Consider the following 20,812-nt stretch of genomic DNA (forward strand, 5'->3'; position numbering starts at 1 on the left):
AAACCCCCAAATAAAACAGAAATCATGGAAAGTCTACTTCTAAAGCAGATAGATGAAGCTGCAACCCATAATGAGGTCCTGGTTATGGGGGACTTTAACTACCCGGATATTAACTGGGAAACAGAAACCTGTGAAACCCATAAAGGCAACAGGTTTCTGCTAATAACCAAGAAAAATTATCTTTCACAATTGGTGCAGAATCCAACCAGAGGAGCAGCACTTTTAGACCTAATACTATCTAATAGACCTGACAGAATAACAAATCTGCAGGTGGTCGGGCATTTAGGAAATAGCGACCACAATATTGTGCAGTTTCACCTGTCTTTCACTAGGGGGACTTGTCAGGGAGTCACAAAAACATTGAACTTTAGGAAGGCAAAGTTTGAACAGCTTAGAGATGCCCTTAATCTGGTAGACTGGGACAATATCCTCAGAAATAAGAATACAGATAATAAATGGAAAATGTTTAAGAACATCCTAAATAGGCAGTGTAAGCGGTTTATACCTTGTGGGAATAAAAGGACTAGAAATAGGAAAAACCCAATGTGGCTAAACAAAGAAGTAAGACAGGCAATTAACAGTAAAAAGAAAGCATTTGCACTACTAAAGCAGGATGGCACCATTGAAGCTCTAAAAAACTATAGGGAGAAAAATACTTTATCTAAAAAACTAATTAAAGCTGCCAAAAAGGAAACAGAGAAGCACATTGCTAAGGAGAGTAAAACTAATCCCAAACTGTTCTTCAACTATATCAATAGTAAAAGAATAAAAACTGAAAATGTAGGCCCCTTAAAAAATAGTGAGGAAAGAATGGTTGTAGATGACGAGGAAAAAGCTAACATATTAAACACCTTCTTCTCCACGGTATTCACGGTGGAAAATGAAATGCTAGGTGAAATCCCAAGAAACAATGAAAACCCTATATTAAGGGTCACCAATCTAACCCAAGAAGAGGTGCGAAACCGGCTAAATAAGATTAAAATAGATAAATCTCCGGGTCCGGATGGCATACACCCACGAGTACTAAGAGAACTAAGTAATGTAATAGATAAACCATTATTTCTTATTTTTAGTGACTCTATAGCGACAGGGTCTGTTCCGCAGGACTGGCGCATAGCAAATGTGGTGCCAATATTCAAAAAGGGCTCTAAAAGTGAACCTGGAAATTATAGGCCAGTAAGTCTAACCTCTATTGTTGGTAAAATATTTGAAGGGTTTCTGAGGGATGTTATTCTGGATTATCTCAATGAGAATAACTGTTTAACTCCATATCAGCATGGGTTTATGAGAAATCGCTCCTGTCAAACCAATCTAATCAGTTTTTATGAAGAGGTAAGCTATAGGCTGGACCACGGTGAGTCATTGGACGTGGTATATCTCGATTTTTCCAAAGCGTTTGATACCGTGCCGCACAAGAGGTTGGTACACAAAATGAGAATGCTTGGTCTGGTGGAACATGTGTGTAAATGGGTTAGTAACTGGCTTAGTGATAGAAAGCAGAGGGTGGTTATAAATGGTATAGTCTCTAACTGGGTCGCTGTGACCAGTGGGGTACCGCAGGGGTCAGTATTGGGACCTGTTCTCTTCAACATATTCATTAATGATCTGGTAAAAGGTTTACACAGTAAAATATCGATATTTGCAGATGATACAAAACTATGTAAAGCAGTTAATACAAGAGAAGATAGTATTCTGCTACAGATGGATCTGGATAAGTTGGAAACTTGGGCTGAAAGGTGGCAGATGAGGTTTAACAATGATAAATGTAAGGTTATACACATGGGAAGAGGGAATCAATATCACCATTACACACTGAACGGGAAACCACTGGGTAAATCTGACAGGGAGAAGGACTTGGGGATCCTAGTTAATGATAAACTTACCTGGAGCAGCCAGTGCCAGGCAGCAGCTGCCAAGGCAAACAGGATCATGGGGTGCATTAAAAGAGGTCTGGATACACATGATGAGAGCATTATACTGCCTCTGTACAAATCCCTAGTTAGACCGCACATGGAGTACTGTGTCCAGTTTTGGGCACCGGTGCTCAGGAAGGATATAATGGAACTTGAGAGAGTACAAAGAAGGGCAACAAAATTAATAAAGGGGATGGGAGAACTACAATACCCAGATAGATTAGCGAAATTAGGATTATTTAGTCTAGAAAAAAGACGACTGAGGGGCGATCTAATAACCATGTATAAGTATATAAGGGGACAATACAAATATCTCGCTGAGGATCTGTTTATACCAAGGAAGGTGACGGGCACAAGGGGGCATTCTTTGCGTCTGGAGGAGAGGTTTTTCCACCAACATAGAAGAGGATTCTTTACTGTTAGGGCAGTGAGAATCTGGAATTGCTTGCCTGAGGAGGTGGTGATGGCGAACTCAGTCGAGGGGTTCAAGAGAGGCCTGGATGTCTTCCTGGAGCAGAACAATATTGTATCATACAATTATTAGGTTCTGTAGAAGGACGTAGATCTGGGTATTTATTATGATGGAATATAGGCTGAACTGGATGGACAAATGTCTTTTTTCGGCCTTACTAACTATGTTACAGCATTGCTATGAGCGCTGACCACAGGGTGGCGCTCACAGCAAGCCGGCATCAGCAACCGTAGAGAGGCTGGAGCCTGCGCACTGCAGTACTTTGCTCTGCCCTCAACAGGGCAGACAAAGAACGCCTGCGCCGGAGCCGCAGCGTGAAGACAAGAAGAGGACATCATCGTATGAAAATGGGAGGCCCCGGACCGGACCGCAGCGGGACCGCCCCTGGGTGAGTATTATCTAACCTGTTTTTCTTATCTTTCAGGATACATCGGGGGCTTATCTACAGCATTACAGAATGCTGCAGATATGCCCCTGATGGCGGTGGCCGCAGCTCATAAACGATTTTTGGGGTGACAGATTCCCTTTAACACATTTGGGTTAATACTTATTTCTCTTTTTCGGACATTTGATTAAAAAAATAATAAATTATATAATATATACATTACACACACTGTATATAGACCTATCCGAACAGTTTTGAAGTATTTAGCAAAAATGGCTTTGTGCATGGAATTTACAAATTACAGTAGTCATGTTTGTAAACCTAAGACAGCAAAATATTAAATACTTTTACATATTATACAGTAGATGCAAAGTAAAAAATATTAAGAAGATCTCAAGAAGTAACTGCCTGATTAACTTAAAATGCAATTAAAAAAAGTGGATCATGGGAAAAGAAAAGTGATATAAGGCTAACTACATTATTATAAATTATTTCCTAAAAGCCATTTATTAGTAAACTATATTCGTTTTGGCTAGGGAGCGAATCACTAACAAATTAACCCCTTCCCGTCGTGGGCAAATTCCATTTTTGCACCCCTCCTTTATTTGGTGCACATAGACTTATGAAGCCTTGTTTTTTGCTGGTAGAGTTAAACTTTTGAATGACACCATTCATTTTTGCAGATACTGTACAGGAGCACGGGAAAAAAATTGCAAAAAAAAATAAAAATAAAAAAAAAAAATCACATCAACATTGTTTTTAGGGAAATATTTTGACGGTGTACATCGTGTGGAAAAAATGACATGGCACCACGATTGTCCAGAACAATACGATTATGGTGACTCTAAATTTGTTAATTTTGCATTTTTTTAATGGTAAAAAGAAAATACATAAAAACAGAACAAAAACTATTTCTGTCACCATTTTCCAAGACCAGTAATGAGCAGGGCAAGATGACATTTTTATTGATACCGTTTTGGGGCACATGATGCCCTTTCTCGCCTTTTGCTGAGGTTTTGTTTTTGTAAAATAAAAAAAAACAAAACACAAAGGCAAAAATTGAATTTGAATATTTTTCTGTTTACGGTGCCTACTGATCGGGTTAATTCGTTTTACATTTTGATAGCTTGGACTATCACTGAACGCTCCCCCATGCCACCGCACTGTTAATGCTGCTGTCAGAGATTGACAATGGCATTTAACAGGTTAATAGTAATGTACCAACTGCTGTTACAGGTAGATCCTAGTTGTGACACACAGCTAATATTTGCTATTAGGTATGGGGCGGGATCAGTCTGTGAAACCGCGCTATGCACCCGCTCCCAGGGTTTATATAAGGGGTTAAAATGACCTGAATAATCAGGATTAAAGGGAACTTGTCAGCAGGATTGTGCACAGTAACCTACAGACAGTGTCAGGTTTTAATACCGATTAAAACAATACCTGGGTTGATGAAATCCTGCAGCATGATCGCATGTATGATGTGCATTTATATTTTTTATTTGCTGGTATAAATAAATTTCAGAAAATAAATTCTGTCTCAGAATGACTTCGGCTGCGGCTGAGCAGTAGCATCTATCGGCGATCCGATAGATGCTACTGCGCTGGCCATCTTAGTGGAGACAAAAAATGTTTTCTCTAGCAAAATGGCACCGCCAGCGCTTCAGACAGCTGATAGATGCTACTGCGCAGGCAGGGTTGGCGCCATTCTGAGACAGAATTTTTTTTTCCTCTAAATTTATTTATACCAGCAAATAAAATAATTAAACACACATACATCTGATCATGCTGTAGCTCTGAACTGCAGTGCTGAGCTGGGTTTCCTAAGACCCAGCAGATCCAGCTCTCTCTACACCCTGTAATCGTATGAATGCTGGGTCAGGAGAAAGAAGCACTGTAAGTGCTTCCTATACTATATACACAGTGATTGGGACGGCAGAGATGGCAATAAACCCTCTCTATGAGGAGTCTGGTTGTGTTTTGTAGCTGGTTGCCCACTCCTACACAATCTTCCGCAAGTAACTTACTCTGCAGTGACATTTTACAACGTCAGTTAAGAGTAAACAGTGGACTGCTCATATGTTTAAAGTCTACGACTACGAGAGGTCCTAAAACAGTTAAGAGTTCTTAGGACTTTATTTGTGGCATTTCTTTTTTCAATTCCCAGAGAACCCCTTCATCGTCAAAGTGCAAAAACAGTGATTTGCTACACAGAATATAATAACATAGCGTTTAACCCCTTTCCACTTCAGTGCTGTCTCAATTGGTTAATCACTATAGAAATGTCGCTGGAATGGCTTTGTACACCGGCCTACACTTAGGAGATATTTTCAAAGACTATGTACACATAACGATTAAACAGGTGCAAACGTTTACAATGATATTCAGGTGTGACAGAGGTAAACTATTAAAAAAGGTCAGATGTTCATAAAATTATACAGAAAAAAAAAAAAAAAAGACAAATAAATAAAAGTGAATAAATAAAGGATATGGAGCTCCTTGGAAGGATGTTTTTATGTTAGGCTGGGTTCACATTGCGTTATGGTGGTACGTTAGACGGACTACGTTACATCGCGGCATAACGCGGTGTAACGTAGTCCGTTAACGCCGCCATTGAATACAATGTCTGACGCTTCGCTAGCGCACGCCCACAATGGGCGTGCGCTAGCCATGTGCCGTCATTGAGTGACGGACCCCGAGACACGGGCTGCAGCGTTTCCGGGTCCATCACCGCTAGCGCAGATAGAGCTAGCAGATGCTCTATCTGCACTAGCGTGCCATACCAGCACTTGCGTTTACAGCAGCCCGTTAACGTATGTGTTGAACGGGCTGCTGTAAACGCAATGTGAACCCGGCCTTAAACTCAGCCATGTGTTAAGAACTACATTTCCACATCACGATTCACAGTGTCTTGAGGGTCTTCATCTGAGTCACTGGAGGGATCTTCGTCATCATCATCAGTTTGTTCTCCTATATGGTACAACATTAGTGCATGTGTCTTGTGGGTTATAGTGACTGTACATGGCCCTTGGGCCCATGGCTCTCCATCCACTTGCATTGGCATCCTTGAACTCTTTAAAATCAGCTGCCAAGTAAATAAAATAGTAAAGTACTTCAGAATTAGTCATCAGCTATGCAAAATTGATCAATCAACACTACTGTATAATTATCTTTTGGTCAATTAAGGACTTGGCCCGTCAAATACATCTGTTTTCATTTTTATCACACTTGATGACCGGACTAAGTTTACATTATTTGTTATATAGTTTTATTTGCAGGGGCACATTGAGCACCTTTTTTGGAGTCTCTATAGAATAGTAAAGAAAGAAAAATTCAGGTTCACGAAAATCTCTTCTTTACTGGTGTGAATAGAAAACACTCCAGTCGGTCAATTAAACTGCCATGGTAGTAGATAAAACAAAAAATTTCAGGTAGTGAAATCCTTAATCAAAACTGCGCTCAAAGAAATATGGAGCAGAAATTTCCTCCTATTCTATTACATTAACGAAAAGTCTACAAAAAGGATAAAAAATATAGAATGACATAAGCGCACAAGTCCTTACCCTTACAGTGTGAGCTTGGCCAAGACGGACAGGATTTGCCAACTTAACCTGAATCTGTGCACAGTGAAAAGATCCATAAACTCCAACTACTTCCAATAAGCCATCATCATGCCTTCAGGGGAAAAAAAAAGTGATAATGAGAGAAGAAGGAACGTTTTAAAAAATATATGTAAAAAACAATAACACAAAAAGATCACCTCCCTTTTTTCCCATTGAAAATGAAACAAAAAACCCCACACATTTGGTATCGCTGCGTTCAGAAATGTCAGATTTATAAAATGTAAAGTAAATTTATCTAAATGCCAGGCGTTGTAGGGAGGTCATACAGGCACGTGAGCATCATTTCCTTGTCTTGAGGCATTTCCACTGAAGTTGGATCAGCCTGTAACTTCATTTTCCCCTTTGATTTTGAGCATCATTCAAAGTCCAGACCTCTGTGGGATATTAGTTGTGATTTACATTGATCATTTTTAGGTTTTATTGTTCTCAACACATTCCACTATGTAATGAATAAAGATTTACAACTGGAATATTTCATTCAGTGATATCTAGGATGTGGGATTTTAGTGTTCCCTTTATTTTTTTTGTGCAGTGTATATAGATCAGGCGTTTTCTGAATGAGGCAATACTAAATAGGTGTTTTGTTTTTTTAATGGGGCGATTTAAAATTTTTATATATTTTTTAACATTTAAATTTTTTTTTTTTTTTACTTTTCACTTACTTCAATACAGTCTCCATGGGATACTAGAAGCTGCAATCATCTGATTGCTTGTGCTACACACAGCAAGGCTTCAGCCCTGCCATGTGTAACAAAAATGCTCATCTGCTGACATGTGACAGAAACGTTGCGGGCTTATCGCCAAAGGCCGCAGAAAACGGGAAAGTGACCTTAGACATACCTATACGTCTAAAGTGGGAAAGGGGTTAAACGAAAAGGAACCAGTACATGTTTGCAATTTACATACTCATACTGCCATGGAGAATCATAATGGCAGGCCAGTTTTAGCATTCAGTGACCATGGTAAATTAGAAAAAAAAAAACAACATTGTGGAATTTTTTTTTTTTTTTTTTGCAATTTCACCGCACTTGGAATTTGTTTCTCGTTTTCCAGTATGCTATATAGTAAAATCAAATGGTTATTGAACAGTACAACTTGACCCGCAAAAAACAAACCCTCATACGGCTATACTGATGGAAGTATAAAAAAAAAGTTATAGCTCTGGGAAGAAGGGAAGCAAAAAAAGAAAAAGCAAAAAAACAAACAAAAAAAAAAATCAGAAGGTCGTGAAGGGGTTAATACATTGGAGGATCTCAGGGTCAATCATAGAGAAATGACACATACCTAGATAATGGATATGGCTCATCCCCCATTCCTTCCCACAGACGGCAGCCACCACCCCAGTAGCCAATGTTCAAGACCACAATTCCTTCAAGATTCGGTAACGAAATCTTCTCTCCATCTAATTCCAGCTGCCGTTACAAAGTTCACAAGTAAATAACAGCAATTTCACAAATCCATTTACCGGTAGCTACGTATAAACATGTGCTGGCACAAACACCAACAAAGCGAGGTGGAACGTGATGTGATCGAAGTATGGCATCACTACCAAAGTTATGGGTGGTATAAAGGTATACCGACATACACACAGCTGGTGTTGCCAACACAACTTAACTCAACAGATTCTATCAGGGCCCTACGGATACTGTTAATATATGCCCCGAGAGCTTTCCCAATACCTGTGCGATAAGACACAGAAAACATGGTGTGCACATACCCTAATGGCAACTTACTGTTTACAGACACGAAAACGTACCCATTGCCGTAGTTTCATTACACACAATTTGGCGCTTTGAATTCATTGCCAAGCATGCCTTATTTACAAGTAAATGGATATAAATATATTGATAAACCGTTTTTTTTACTCTTTATTTCTTCTACCCTCTTGAGTTCAGCCTAATTTGGGCCTTAAAAGGGTGTTTACCAAAAAATATAAATTACGGTATGTGGTGTCTTGGCCAACACTTGGTGATGTCTCCCTTATATTATTATGGATATATAAGGGTTTTTTAAATGTGCATGCTTCGGACTGCGGGATACTGTTCCGAGGCAAACCCATTCTCTGTTAGGGCAAATCGGTCTGAACACGGATTGCCAAAGCATGGACTGTCGTAGGGACGCCTGACCAGAGAGTGACAGTCTCATAGAAATCTATGAAGCTGCGACACTCGAGTCAGGAGAGCCGCGGCCAAAGTTCGGACCGATATGCACGGATGTCTGCACGAGCCCCTAGCATGTACTTTCTGGTTCTGTCCTCAACAGTCCAGGTGGAAAAGGATACTCCACGAATCACTGGCAGGAGTGGTGACAGCTTCAGTCAGCCAGAGAGCATCTCCAGACATATCTAGGAGCTTGGGATGACAGGTGAGGATGACCACCATTTGTTTTAAGCACCAAAAGGAGTTTAAAATAACTTATAGTGCCCAGAAACCTCCACCACTTGTTAATATATCTTTACGATGCAAACTCTAGTTTGTAAACTTGAAGCATCAGCAATCTCTTGAACTCTTAAACGATGTATTATATAAAATCCCAAAGCATTATTGCATTACCAGAGATACAAAGAGTCGTAAACTTTTAGACCAGGGCTTAAAAGGCACATCCATACTAGATCTTCCTGTTACAACGGGAACCCAGCTGTCAATCACTGACAGCTTTAGTTCCTAAATGCATGCGCAAAGCTTTTGTACAGCCTCAGAACTGCTGTTCCCTGTACAGTGGTTATTCTGGTCATTTGCCTTTGTAGGGACCTGAAGCTAGCCCCATTAAAGGGGTTGCCCACTACTAGAATACCTTTGTCAACTAAATGTTAGGCCTTGAAAAAAATAAAGCCTGTACTCACCTCCGTGCTGGCTCCGTTCCAACTATGTTGGCACTTGCAGTCCTAGGGCTGTGAAGCGGTGGAATGACTTGTGACCCCAACACTCAATCAACAATGGCGTCACTGTCTCCGCCTTCGGACAAACTGAATATGAAGAGGAAGCCAGGGCTGCAGCTGATCCTGGACTTCCTCCTCATGTTCAGTGTGTCAGAAGTCGGGAGACAGCAACGCCGGCATCACGTCTCACAACACCACATCACAGTCCCGGGGAGAGCGAGTGTCGACACCGCAGGTACGGGGCGACCACGGGAGGAGAGTACAGGCTTTATTATTTTATCGGGGCTGAAAATAGGGATTTTTGTGTACTCACCGTAAAATCCTTTTCTCCGAGCCATTCATTGGGGGACACAGACCATGGGTGTATGCTGCTGCCACCAGGAGGCTGACACTAAGTAATACAAAGAAAAAGTTAGCTCCTCCCCTGCAGTATACACCCTCCTGCTGGCCCCAGCTAACCAGTTCGGTGCAAAAGCAGTAGGAGATCAATAACGACATATAAGCGTAAAGCATGTCACATTATATATAAGAGTATAACATATCAAAAGATAAAAACATAGCATAAGCTAATAACAGGGTGGGAGCTGTGTCCCCCAATGAATGGCTCGGAGAAAAGGATTTTACGGTGAGTACACAAAAATCCCTATTTCTCCTTCGCCTCATTGGGGGACACAGACCATGGGACGTCCCAAAGCAGTCCCTGGGTGGGGACAACATCACTTCAGGCCGTGTAGCCGCTACTTACAAGTGCGCCACCGCGGCCTGCAAAGTCCACCTGCCCAGACTCACATCTGTGGAAGTGAGTGAATTATAGTGCTTCAAGAATGCATGCGGCCTGGAGGAATTCGCAAGCCTGCGGTCGTGCTTGCCGACGTCTGGCGCCTAGAGCCCTCAGACAGGGAGATAGGCTGGCATCTAGCGCGAAAGGACTCCTGGATGGAGAAAAGAATCCACCAGGCTAACGTGCCCGAAGAAAAACTGCTAAACCCTTCCTGCGACCGTCAGGAAGCCTACTTACCATCGAAAAACCCGAGTAAAATGTCCAACCTTTGGAAGGACGTCGTCCTCGATACGTACCCACTCGGAGCACTCGCTTCTTCCAGATTATGGAGAACCCATTCCGCTTTGTGGACTAGAGCCGAAGGAGATGAGAGGACGATGCCCCTGCAACAGTGGAGATATAATACCCCTCGGCAACGAGGGAAGGGGATGGCTAGAGGGCAACCTTGCCTTGAAGGTAATAAGGAAAAAAGATAAAGAACAGAGCGTCGAGATCTGAAGACTCATCAGGAGGACAAGAACGCAGAGAAAGAAGGGGAGAGACCCTCCCTGATAGAAAAGTCTATCCGGATCAGAAAAGGAGTCCACTGTAAGATGCCCAGGACCATTAAGGTCCCACGGATTTAACGGTACGCGGTAGGGAAGAACTACAGGTTGGGGCCTGCAAGAAAGACCATATTTCCAGCTTGAGACAATAAGCCGGAAAAATACTAGTACCGCAAGCAAGAAAAAAAACAAAAAAAAAAACCTGACATGGTCAGTGCGGGTCTCCCGGGATCACTGGGGCCCTACCCGCTTCCGAAAAGGATTCAGACGTAGTGGAAGAGGGGTTATGGAAATTGGTACCATGGAAGAATAGATCATGCACTGCAATGGTCTTGGATCGCGAGGCCAAACCATGAACTGGAGTACATTGGTGTTCAGTTTGGACGCCATCCGAACTACCTCTGGAGTACTCCAGTGAAGGCAGGTCCGATGGAAGATTTCCGAGTGAAGTTCCCACTCACTTGAGGAAAAGCCCGGACGGCTGAATATGTCTGCCGCCCAGTGTTCTACTCCAGGGAATGTACTGTTGAGATCACCGAAGATAGAACTCGGCCCATCAGAGAGTGCGAGGTACCTTAGCCATGGCGCTTGACTGAGGGTACTTGCTAGATGGCTAACTTGGGGCACAGCCGAGGCATTATCCAACTGAAGACCCGCCAGAAGGCAGAGGGCCTGCTGAAGGAATAGCCGTACCGTTGGGATCTACAGAGAGATGATCGGGAGAAGAAAACTGGCAATGGTATCTCCCAATAGCCCTTGGGCCAGGAGAAGGCTCTGGAAGAGAAAGGAGCTCAGAGACTACCCTTTGAGAGCCTGATTGACTTGCAGAAAACGAGCGCAGCGAAGGAAACTGCATCCGTAGATGTCCTTTCCCTCAGAACCCTCCTAGCGAATTGAAAGAACCGAGGGAATGAGAGATCGAGTGCGCAAGCTCCCTGTAGAAGGGCCACGACCTAGACCCGAGAGAGAATAACCATCCTTCTTGGGCAGGATCATCCTCAAAGAGGATCTGCTGGGCTGAGAATGAGGAAAAAAAAAAAAAAAAAAACTTGTCTAAGTTTAGCTGCTAGCCCAATAGAGAGGTAATTGCAAGTGATATGGACGACTCAGCGTAGTCCTAGGAGAGCGGCTACAAAGTCGACCAAATAGGGCAGGACGACCATGCTTCTAAGGTGCAAGAAGAACATGACAACCGCCATGACCCTTGCGACCACTCTGGTGTGGTAGCCAGGCAGAAGGGCCAGGTCGTGAAAATACTGTTCGCGAATGGAAAGGCGAAGAGATTATAGTAGAGAGGAGAAATAGGTATGTGAGGGTAAGAATCCCGAATGACGATGGATGCCAGAAAACAACCACGTTTCTCTGTTGAAGAAGTGGCTGAGCGGAGGAACTCCATCCGAAAAAAGAAAGGGCCCTGTCAAAGGTTGTTAGAAGTTTGGGGTCCAGGAATGGAGATACTTTTCATTCCCTCCATTTTGGAACCAAGATCCCTTAGATCTAGACTGTCCTGGCCAATGCTTCCACTGCTGGTTGAGCCTGAAGAAGAGATACGATCCCTTGCTAGTCTCCCGCTCAGAAGATTTGATTGGCCAGCTATACTGTGGAACGAAGTAGATAAGGTCTGGGACCCGGAGACTTTCATTCTCTCCCTTTGGTCAAGCCCCATGTGGCGGCTAAGGAAGGGTAGAGCGCTGAACCCGAAACCACAAGACGGATCAAACTAGATTTGCTATCCGACCGTCTGTGGAATCTTAATTGATGATACACCGGCCAGGATACTGGTAGGAATACCGCAAGAAATTCTGCCCGGCGAGTCTGCCAAGTGACAGAATGCGGGACTGTAACCAGCAGGTCTCTGCCATCGTCGTGCAGAGAAGAAAATAAGGAAAAACCTCGATCCACCATCTTCTTAACAGAAAAGTGGAAAGGAATCGTCCACTTTCTTGCATCTGATACAAAGGGGGGAAAACCTCCCTGTTGGGACGCCACAAATGTGGACGCCACATCCCCAGAATTGAGGTTTCCGAGTGGACAGGGCAGGTTGTGGCGATAGACCTGGATGCAGAAGAAGATACATGGAGGCGACACTCCGTGTGCTCGTCTGTTGAAGGTGTGGGGGGAAATCGGAGCCAGGGACCCGACGCCCATAAAATTCCGACCAGGTATGGTATCCTACTTAGAGGTCTTCCAGTGCATCACCGTCAAATGTTGATGGAGATTTTCTAGAACCTGTACGTTTTTCTAGAATACTTGCGGCCCCTGCTAGCCGACGGCTCCCATTGTAGGAGAGGGAGCATGTGAGTGCTCCAGAGCTCAGTTAGGGTGACCAGCTTAGGATAGATGATGTGCCCTTAAGACCAGTAAATACTGGTCATGCGCCTTTAAGGCTAGGGGTTACTGGCCATGAGCCTTTAAGACCAGGGAATACTGGTGTTGTGCCTTTTGTAAGATGACATACTGTTCATGTGCCTTTAAAAGCAGGGCATGCTGAAATCCAGGAGATAATGGTCATGTGCCCTTAAAACCAGGGTATGCTGGTCATTTGCGTTTAAGACCAGGGCGTACTGGTCCTGAGCCTTTAAGTCCAGGGCATAATGGTCACGTGCCTTAAAGACCAGGGCATACTGGTCGTGTCCCTTTAAAAGCCAGGGCATACTGGACATGAGCCTTTAAGACCAGGGCATACTGGTCATGTGCCTTGAAAACCAGGACGTACTAGTCATGTGCCTTTAAGACCAGGGCATACTGGTTATTGCGTTTAAGACCAGGGCATACTGGTCATGTGCCTTGAAAACCAGGACGTACTAGTCATGTGCCTTTAAGACCAGGGCATACTGGTTATTGCGTTTAAGACCAGGGGATACTGGTCACGTGCGTTTAAGACCAGGGCATACTGGTTATTGCGTTTAAGACCAGGGCATACTGGTCATGTGCCTTGAAAACCAGGACGTACTAGTCATGTGCCTTTAAGACCAGGGCATACTGGTTATAGCGTTTAAGACCAGGGCATACTGGTCATGTGCCTTTAAGACCAGGAAATACTGGTCACGTGCCTTTAAGACAAGGGCATACTGGTCATGTGCCTTTAAGACCAGGGTATACTGGTCACGAGTCTATAAGACCAGGGCATGCTGGTCACGTGCCTTTAAGACCAGGAATACTGGTCATGAAAGGAATGTTGGAACAAGTGCCTTAAAGACCAGCAAAGCTGGTAATGTGCCTTTAAGAACAAGTATGCTGGTCATGCTCCTTTAAGACCAGGGATGCTGGTCATGTGCCTTTAAGACGAGGGCATACTTGCCATGTGCCTTTAAGACCAGTGCCTACTGGCCCTGTGCCTTTAAGACCAGGGCATACTGGCCTGATTAAGTACTAAGGAAAAGGAGACCGGCTTCTGGCAGAGCAGAGAATGCTGGGGATGTGACCCTTTTAAAACTAGGGGACCCTTAAGACCAGGGAATGCTGGTCCTGGGTTTAATAAAAAGGCATGGAAAGCTGGGGATGCAGCTATGGGCCCAGTGACTACCGGGCAGAGTATTAAATACCAGGGAACGAGTCACCAGGGAACGAGTCATGAGAGCTTCATTGCTGGGAACTCACAGCTCTCTGTTTGCAAGCCTGCACACTGTACTATACATTCTGTAGTGTGCAGGAGCACCAGAGATTGCAGCCTTAAGTATATAAAAAACAGGGAAAGCTAGTCCCTTAACCCCTTTCTGCCATTAGACGTACTATTGCGTCCATGTGGGGTGGGCTTTACTTCCCAAGGACGCAATAGTACGTCATATGCGATCGGCAGCGCTCACGGGGGGAGCGCCGCCGATCGCGGCCGGGTGTCAGCTGTTTATCGCAGCTGACATCCGGCACTATGTGCCAGGAGCGGTCACGGACCGCCCCCGGCACATTAACCCCCGGCACACCGCGATCAAAGATGATCGCGATGTGCCGGCGGTACAGGGAAGCACCGCGCAGGGAGGGGGCTCCCTGCGTGCTTCCCTGAGACCCCCGCAGCAACGCGATGTGATCGCGTTGCTGCGAGGGTCTCACCTCCCTCCCTGCTCCCTCCAGCCCCGGATCCAAGATGGCCGCGGATCCGGGTCCTGCAGGGAGGGAGGTGGCTTCACAGAGCCTGCTCAGAGCAGGCACTGTGAAGCAGCCTGCACTCCTATCAGATCAGTGATCTGACAGAGTGCTGTGCAAACTGTCAGATCACTGATCTGTGATGTCCCCCCCTGGGACAAAGTAAAAAAGTAAAAAAAAAAAATTTCAAATGTGTAAAAAAAAATAAAAAAAAATATTCCAAAATAATGAAAAAAAAAAAAAAAAAATTATTCCCATAAATACATTTCTTTATCTAAATAAAAAAAAAAAAACAATAAAAGTACACATATTTAGTATCGCCGCGTCCGTAACGGCCCGACCTATAAAACTGGCCCACTAGTTAACCCCTTCAGTAAACACCGTAAGAAAAAAAAAAAAAAAAACGAGGCAAAAAACAACGCTTTATTATCATACCGCCGAACAAAAAGTGGAATAACACGCGATCAAAAGGACAGATATAAATAACCATGGTACCGCTGAAAACGTCATCTTGTCCCGCAAAAAACGAGCCGCCATACAGCATCATCAGCAAAAAAATAAAAAAGTTATAGTCCTGAGAATAAAGCGATGCAAAAATAATTATTTTTTCTATAAAATAGTTTTTATCGTATAAAAGCGCCAAAACATAAAAAAATGATATAAATGAGGTGTCGCTGTAATCGTACTGACCCGAAGAATAAAACTGCTTCATCAATTTTACCAAACGCGGAACGGTATAAACGCCTCCCCCAAAAGAAATTCATGAATAGCTGGTTTTTGGTCATTCTGCCTCACAAAAATCGGAATAAAAAGCGATCAAAAAATGTCACGTGCCCGAAAATGTTACCAATAAAAACATCAACTCGTCCCGCAAAAACCAAGACCTCACATGACTCTGTGGACCAGAATATAGAAAAATTATAGCTCTCAAAATGTGGTAACGCAAAAAATATTTTTTGCAATAAAAAGCGTCTTTCAGTGTGTGACGGCTGCCAATCATAAAAATCCGCTAAAAAACCCGCTATAAAAGTAAATCAAACCCCCCTTCATCACCCCCTTAGTTAGGGAAAAATTTAAAAAATGTATTTATTTCCATTTTCCCATTAGGGCTAGGGTTAGAGTTAGGGCTAGGGTTAGAGCTAGGGTTAGGGCTAGGGTTAGGGCTAGGGCTAGGGCTAGGGTTAGGGCTAGGGTTAGGGCTAGGGTTAGGGTTAGGGCTAGGGTTAGGGCTAGGGTTAGGGTTAGGGCTAGGGTTAGGGCTAGGGCTACAGTTTGGGTTGGGGCTAAAGTTACAGTTAGGGTTTAGATTACATTTACGGTTGGGAATAGGGTTGGGATTAGGGTTAGGGGTGTGTCAGGGTTAGAGGTGTGGTTAGGGTTACTGTTGGGATTAGGGTTAGGGATGTGTTTGGATTAGGGTTTCAGTTATAATTGGGGGGTTTCCACTGTTTAGGCACATCAGGGGCTCTCCAAACGCGACATGGCGTCCGATCTCAATTCCAGCCAATTCTGCGTTGAAAAAGTAAAACAGTGCTTCTTCCCTTCCGAGCTCTCCCGTGTGCCCAAACAGGGGTTTACCCCAACATATGGGGTATCAGCGTACTCAGGACAAATAGGACAACAACTTTTGGGGTCCAATTTCTCCTGCTACCCTTGGGAAAATACAAAACTCGGGGCTAAAACATATTTTTTGTGGGAAAAAAAAAGATTTTTTATTTTCACGGCTCTGCGTTATAAACTGTAGTGAAACACTTGGGGGTTCAAAGTTCTCACAACACATCTAGATTAGTTCCCTGGGGGGTCTAGTTTCCAATATGGGGTCACTTGTGGGGGGTTTCTACTGTTTAGGTACATTAGGGGTTCTGCAAACGCAATGTGACGTCTGCAGACCATTCCATCTAAGTCTGCATTCCAAATGGCGCTCCTTCCCTTCCGAGCTCTGCCATGCGCTCAAACGTTGGTTTCCCCCAACATACGGGGTATCAGCGTACTCAGGACAAATTGGACAACAACTTTTGGGGTCGAATTTCTCCTCTTACCCTCGGGAAAATACAAAACTGGGGGCTAAAAAATAATTTTGGGGGGAAAGATTTTTTTTTTTAATTTTCACGGCTCTGCGTTACAAACTGTAGTGAAACACTTGGGGGTTCAAAGCTATCACAACACATCTAGATGAGTTCCTTAGGGGGTCTAGTTTCCAAAATGGTGTCACTTGTGGGAGGTTTCTACTGTTTAGGTACATTAGGGGCTCTGCAAATGCAATGTGACACCTGCAGACCATTCCATCTAAGTCCTCATTCCAAATGGAGCTCCTTCCCTTCCGAGCCCTCCCATGCGCCCAAACAGTGGTTCCCCCCCACATATGGGGTATCAGCGCACTCAGGACAAATTGGACAACAACTTTTGGGGTCGAATTTCTCCTCTTACCCTCGGGAAAATACAAAACTGGGGGCTAAAAAATAATTTTGGGGGGAAAGATTTTTTTTTTTAATTTTCACGGCTCTGCGTTACAAACTGTAGTGAAACACTTGGGGGTTCAAAGCTATCACAACACATCTAGATGAGTTCCTTAGGGGGTCTAGTTTCCAAAATGGTGTCACTTGTGGGAGGTTTCTACTGTTTAGGTACATTAGGGGCTCTGCAAATGCAATGTGACACCTGCAGACCATTCCATCTAAGTCCTCATTCCAAATGGAGCTCCTTCCCTTCCGAGCCCTCCCATGCGCCCAAACAGTGGTTCCCCCCCACATATGGGGTATCAGCGCACTCAGGACAAATTGGACAACAAATTGTGGGGTCGAATTTCTCCTTTTACCCTCGGGAAAATACAAAACTGGGGGCTAAAAAATAATTTTTGTGGGAAAAAATTTTTGTTTTATTTTTACGGCTCTCCATTATAAACTTCTGTGAAGCCCTTGGTGGGTCAAAGCGCTCAGCACACATCTAGATAAGTTCCTAAGGGGGTCTACTTTCCAAAATGGTGTCACTTGTGGGGGGTTTCTACTGTTTAGGTACATTAGGGGCTCTGCAAACGCAATGTGACACCTGCAGACCATTCCATCTAAGTCTGCATTCAAATGGCACTCCTTCCCTTCTGAGCCCTCCCATGTGCCCAAACAGTGGTTCCCCCCACATATGGTGTATCATCGCACTCAGGACAAATTGGGCAACAAATTTTGGGGTCCAATTTCTCCTGTTACCCTCAGGAAAATACAAAACTGGGGGCTAAAAAAATAATTTTTGTGGGAAAAAAATTTTGTTTTATTTTTACGGCTCTGCATTATAAACTTCTGTGAAGCACTTGGTGGGTCAAAGTGCTCACCACACCTCTAGATAAGTTCCTTAGGGGGTCTACTTTCCAAAATGGTGTCATTTGTAGGGGGTTTCAATGTTTAGGCACATCAGTGGCTCTTCAAACGCAACATGGCGTCCCATCTCAATTCCTGTCAATTTTGCTTTGAAAAGTCAAACGGCGCTCCTTCCCTTCCGAGCTCTCCCATCCACCCAAACAGTGGTTTACCCCCACATATGGGGTATCCGCGTACTCAGGACAAATTGTACAACAACTTTTGGGGTCCAATTTCTTCTCTTACCCTTGGGAAAATAAAAAATTGGGGGCAAAAAGATAATTTTTGTGAAAAAATATGATTTTTTATTTTTACGGTTCTACATTATAAACTTCTGTGAAGCACTTGGTGGGTCAAAGTGCTCACCACACCTCTAGATAAGTTCCTTAGGGGGTCTACTTTCCAAAATGGTGTCACTTGTGGGGGGTTTCAATGTTTAGGCACATCAGTGGTTCTTCAAACGCAACATGACGTCCCATCTCAATTCCTGTCAATTTTGCATTGAAAAGTCAAACGGCGCTCCTTCCCTTCCGAGCTCTCCCATCCGCCCAAACAGTGGTTTACCCCCACATATGGGCTATCAGCGTACTCAGGACAAATTGTACAACAACTTTTGGGGTCCAATTTCTTCTCTTACCCTTGGGAAAATAAAAAATTGGGGGCAAAAAGATAATTTTTGTGAAAAAATATGATTTTTTATTTTTACGGTTCTACATTATAAACTTCTGTGAAGCACTTGTTGGGTCAAAGTGCTCACCACACCTCTAGATAAGTTCCTTAGGGGGTCTACTTTCCAAAATGGTGTCACTTGTGGGGGGTTTCAATGTTTAGCCACATCAGGGGCTCTCCAAACGAAACATGGCGTCCCATCTCAATTCCAGTCAATTTTGCATTGAAAAGTCAAATGGCACTCCTTCGCTTCCGAGCTCTGCCATGCGCCCAAACAGTGGTTTACCCCCACATGTGGGGTATTGGCATACTCAGGACAAATTGTACAACAATGTTTGGGGTCCATTTTCTCCTGTTACCCTTGGTAAAATAAAACAAATTGGAGCTGAATTACATTTTTTGTGAAAAAAAGTTAAATGTTCATTTTTATTTAAACATTCAAAAAATTCCTGTGAAGCACCAGAAGGGTTAATAAACTTCTTGAATATGGTTTTGAGCACCTTGAGGGGTGTAGTTTTTAGAATGGTGTCACACTTGGGTATTTTCTATCATATAGACCCCTCAAAATGACTTCAAATGAGATGTGGTCCCTAAAATAAAATGGTGTTGTAGAAATGAGAAATTGCTGGTCAACTTTTAACCCTTATAACTCCCTAACAAAAAAAAATTTTGGTTCCAAAATTGTGCTGATGTAAAGTAGACATGTGGGAAATGTTACTTATTAAGTATTTTGTGTGACATATCTCTGTGATTTAATTGCATAAAAATTCAAAGTTGGAAAATTGCGAAATTTTCATAATTTTCGCCAAATTTCCGTTTTTTTCACAAATAAACGCAGGTTATATCAAATAATTTTTACCATTGTCATGAAGTACAATATGTCACGAGAAAACAATGTCAGAATCACCAGGATCCATTGAAGCGTTCCAGAGTTATAACCTCATAAAGGGACAGTGGTCAGAATTGTAAAAATTGGCCCGGTCATTAACGTGCAAACCACCCTTGGGGGTAAAGGGGTTAATGCTGCCGGGATGCGTGCCGGGGGGGGGGGGGGGAGATATTGGGGCGATTCACCTTACTCAGGTTCTGAGTCCCCTGTCTGGAATAGCGCTGACTTCAGCGCTGAAAAACCGCCGGCCGCAGCCCCCTCCAGAAGAAATAGTGACCGCAATGGAGGAGGAAGAAGATGGCCGCCCAGATCTCGTCTGGAACGAGAAGCGCCTGAATAGGGGGGCGGAGCCGCTAGAAGGAAGCAAGCGGTGGGCGGGGCTTCCCGGGATGCGGCCTAAACAGGGCTGAAGCCGGGGACTAAATTTATGGCTTTGGCCGGCGCGCACCCGCAGACTGAGGAGAAAAGTGCCGCGAAGCTCTGTGGGGACCCAGTCGCTATGGAGCCCTCCTCTGACCGCCGGAAAACCCAAATCTCACGGAGCACTTACCCCAATATGGAGGGGGTGGCAGATGCTGCAGGTAGGAGCTGTGCCCGGGTAGATAGGACGGTGCAGGGTTGGGGAGCCTCCATCCACCATCCCTGCAGAAGAGGGGTGGAGAGGAACCGTCTGCCTCCTTCCATCATCCGCTTTTTCAGTGGTGATGCAGTGGGGGCTGCTCGGACGCCACGCTGGAAGGTGCCTCTGTACAGCCGAGGGTAAAACCTGGTGGACAGGGCTGAATGTCCGGCAATAGACCTGGCTGCAGAAGAGGATACTGAAGGTGAAACTCCAGTGCTCGTCTGATAAGGGAGGGGGGAGATCGGTGGCTTTGAAGGGGCCCGTCGCCCCTAAAATCAGCTCAGGCAGTGGCTTCCCACGTCGCAGGAGAGGATACGGAGAGGTAAAACTCCCGTGCTCGCCTGTTGATGGTTCGAGGAGATCGGAACATGAAAGAATCCGTCGCCCCATTCGACCGTAGTAAAAAGTAAAAAACGGTAAAAAAGAGTTCTTTGGGTCTGAATAGCAGACCCGTCCGTGTGCCTCCTACGGACACTAAGCAAGAACTGGTTAGATGGGAGCCAGCAGGAGGGTGTATACTGCAGGGGAGGAGCTAACTTTTTCTTTGTATTACTTAGTGTCAGCCTCCTGGTGGCAGCAGCATACACCCATGGTCTGTGTCCCCCAAT

The 20,812-nt window shown here is 44.1% G+C and overlaps 1 protein-coding gene across 1 annotated transcript in view; it reads right to left on the bottom strand.

Moving 5' to 3' along the window:
- Positions 1 to 2,551: 2,551 nt before the first annotated feature.
- Positions 2,552 to 20,812, bottom strand: part of DGKE (diacylglycerol kinase epsilon) — a 49,444-nt gene continuing 31,183 nt past the window's right edge. The window contains exons 9-11 of the mRNA XM_069752443.1: positions 7,678 to 7,805; positions 6,334 to 6,445; positions 2,552 to 5,855 (exon numbers count right to left, since the gene is read on the bottom strand). Coding sequence (XP_069608544.1) covers positions 5,652 to 5,855; positions 6,334 to 6,445; positions 7,678 to 7,805 — 444 coding nt within the window. The 3' untranslated portion in view covers positions 2,552 to 5,651. The remainder of the gene's footprint in view (positions 5,856 to 6,333; positions 6,446 to 7,677; positions 7,806 to 20,812) is intronic.

The sequence above is a fragment of the Ranitomeya imitator genome, chromosome 2 (genome assembly GCF_032444005.1).
Source record: "Ranitomeya imitator isolate aRanImi1 chromosome 2, aRanImi1.pri, whole genome shotgun sequence".
NCBI lineage: Eukaryota > Metazoa > Chordata > Amphibia > Anura > Dendrobatidae > Ranitomeya > Ranitomeya imitator.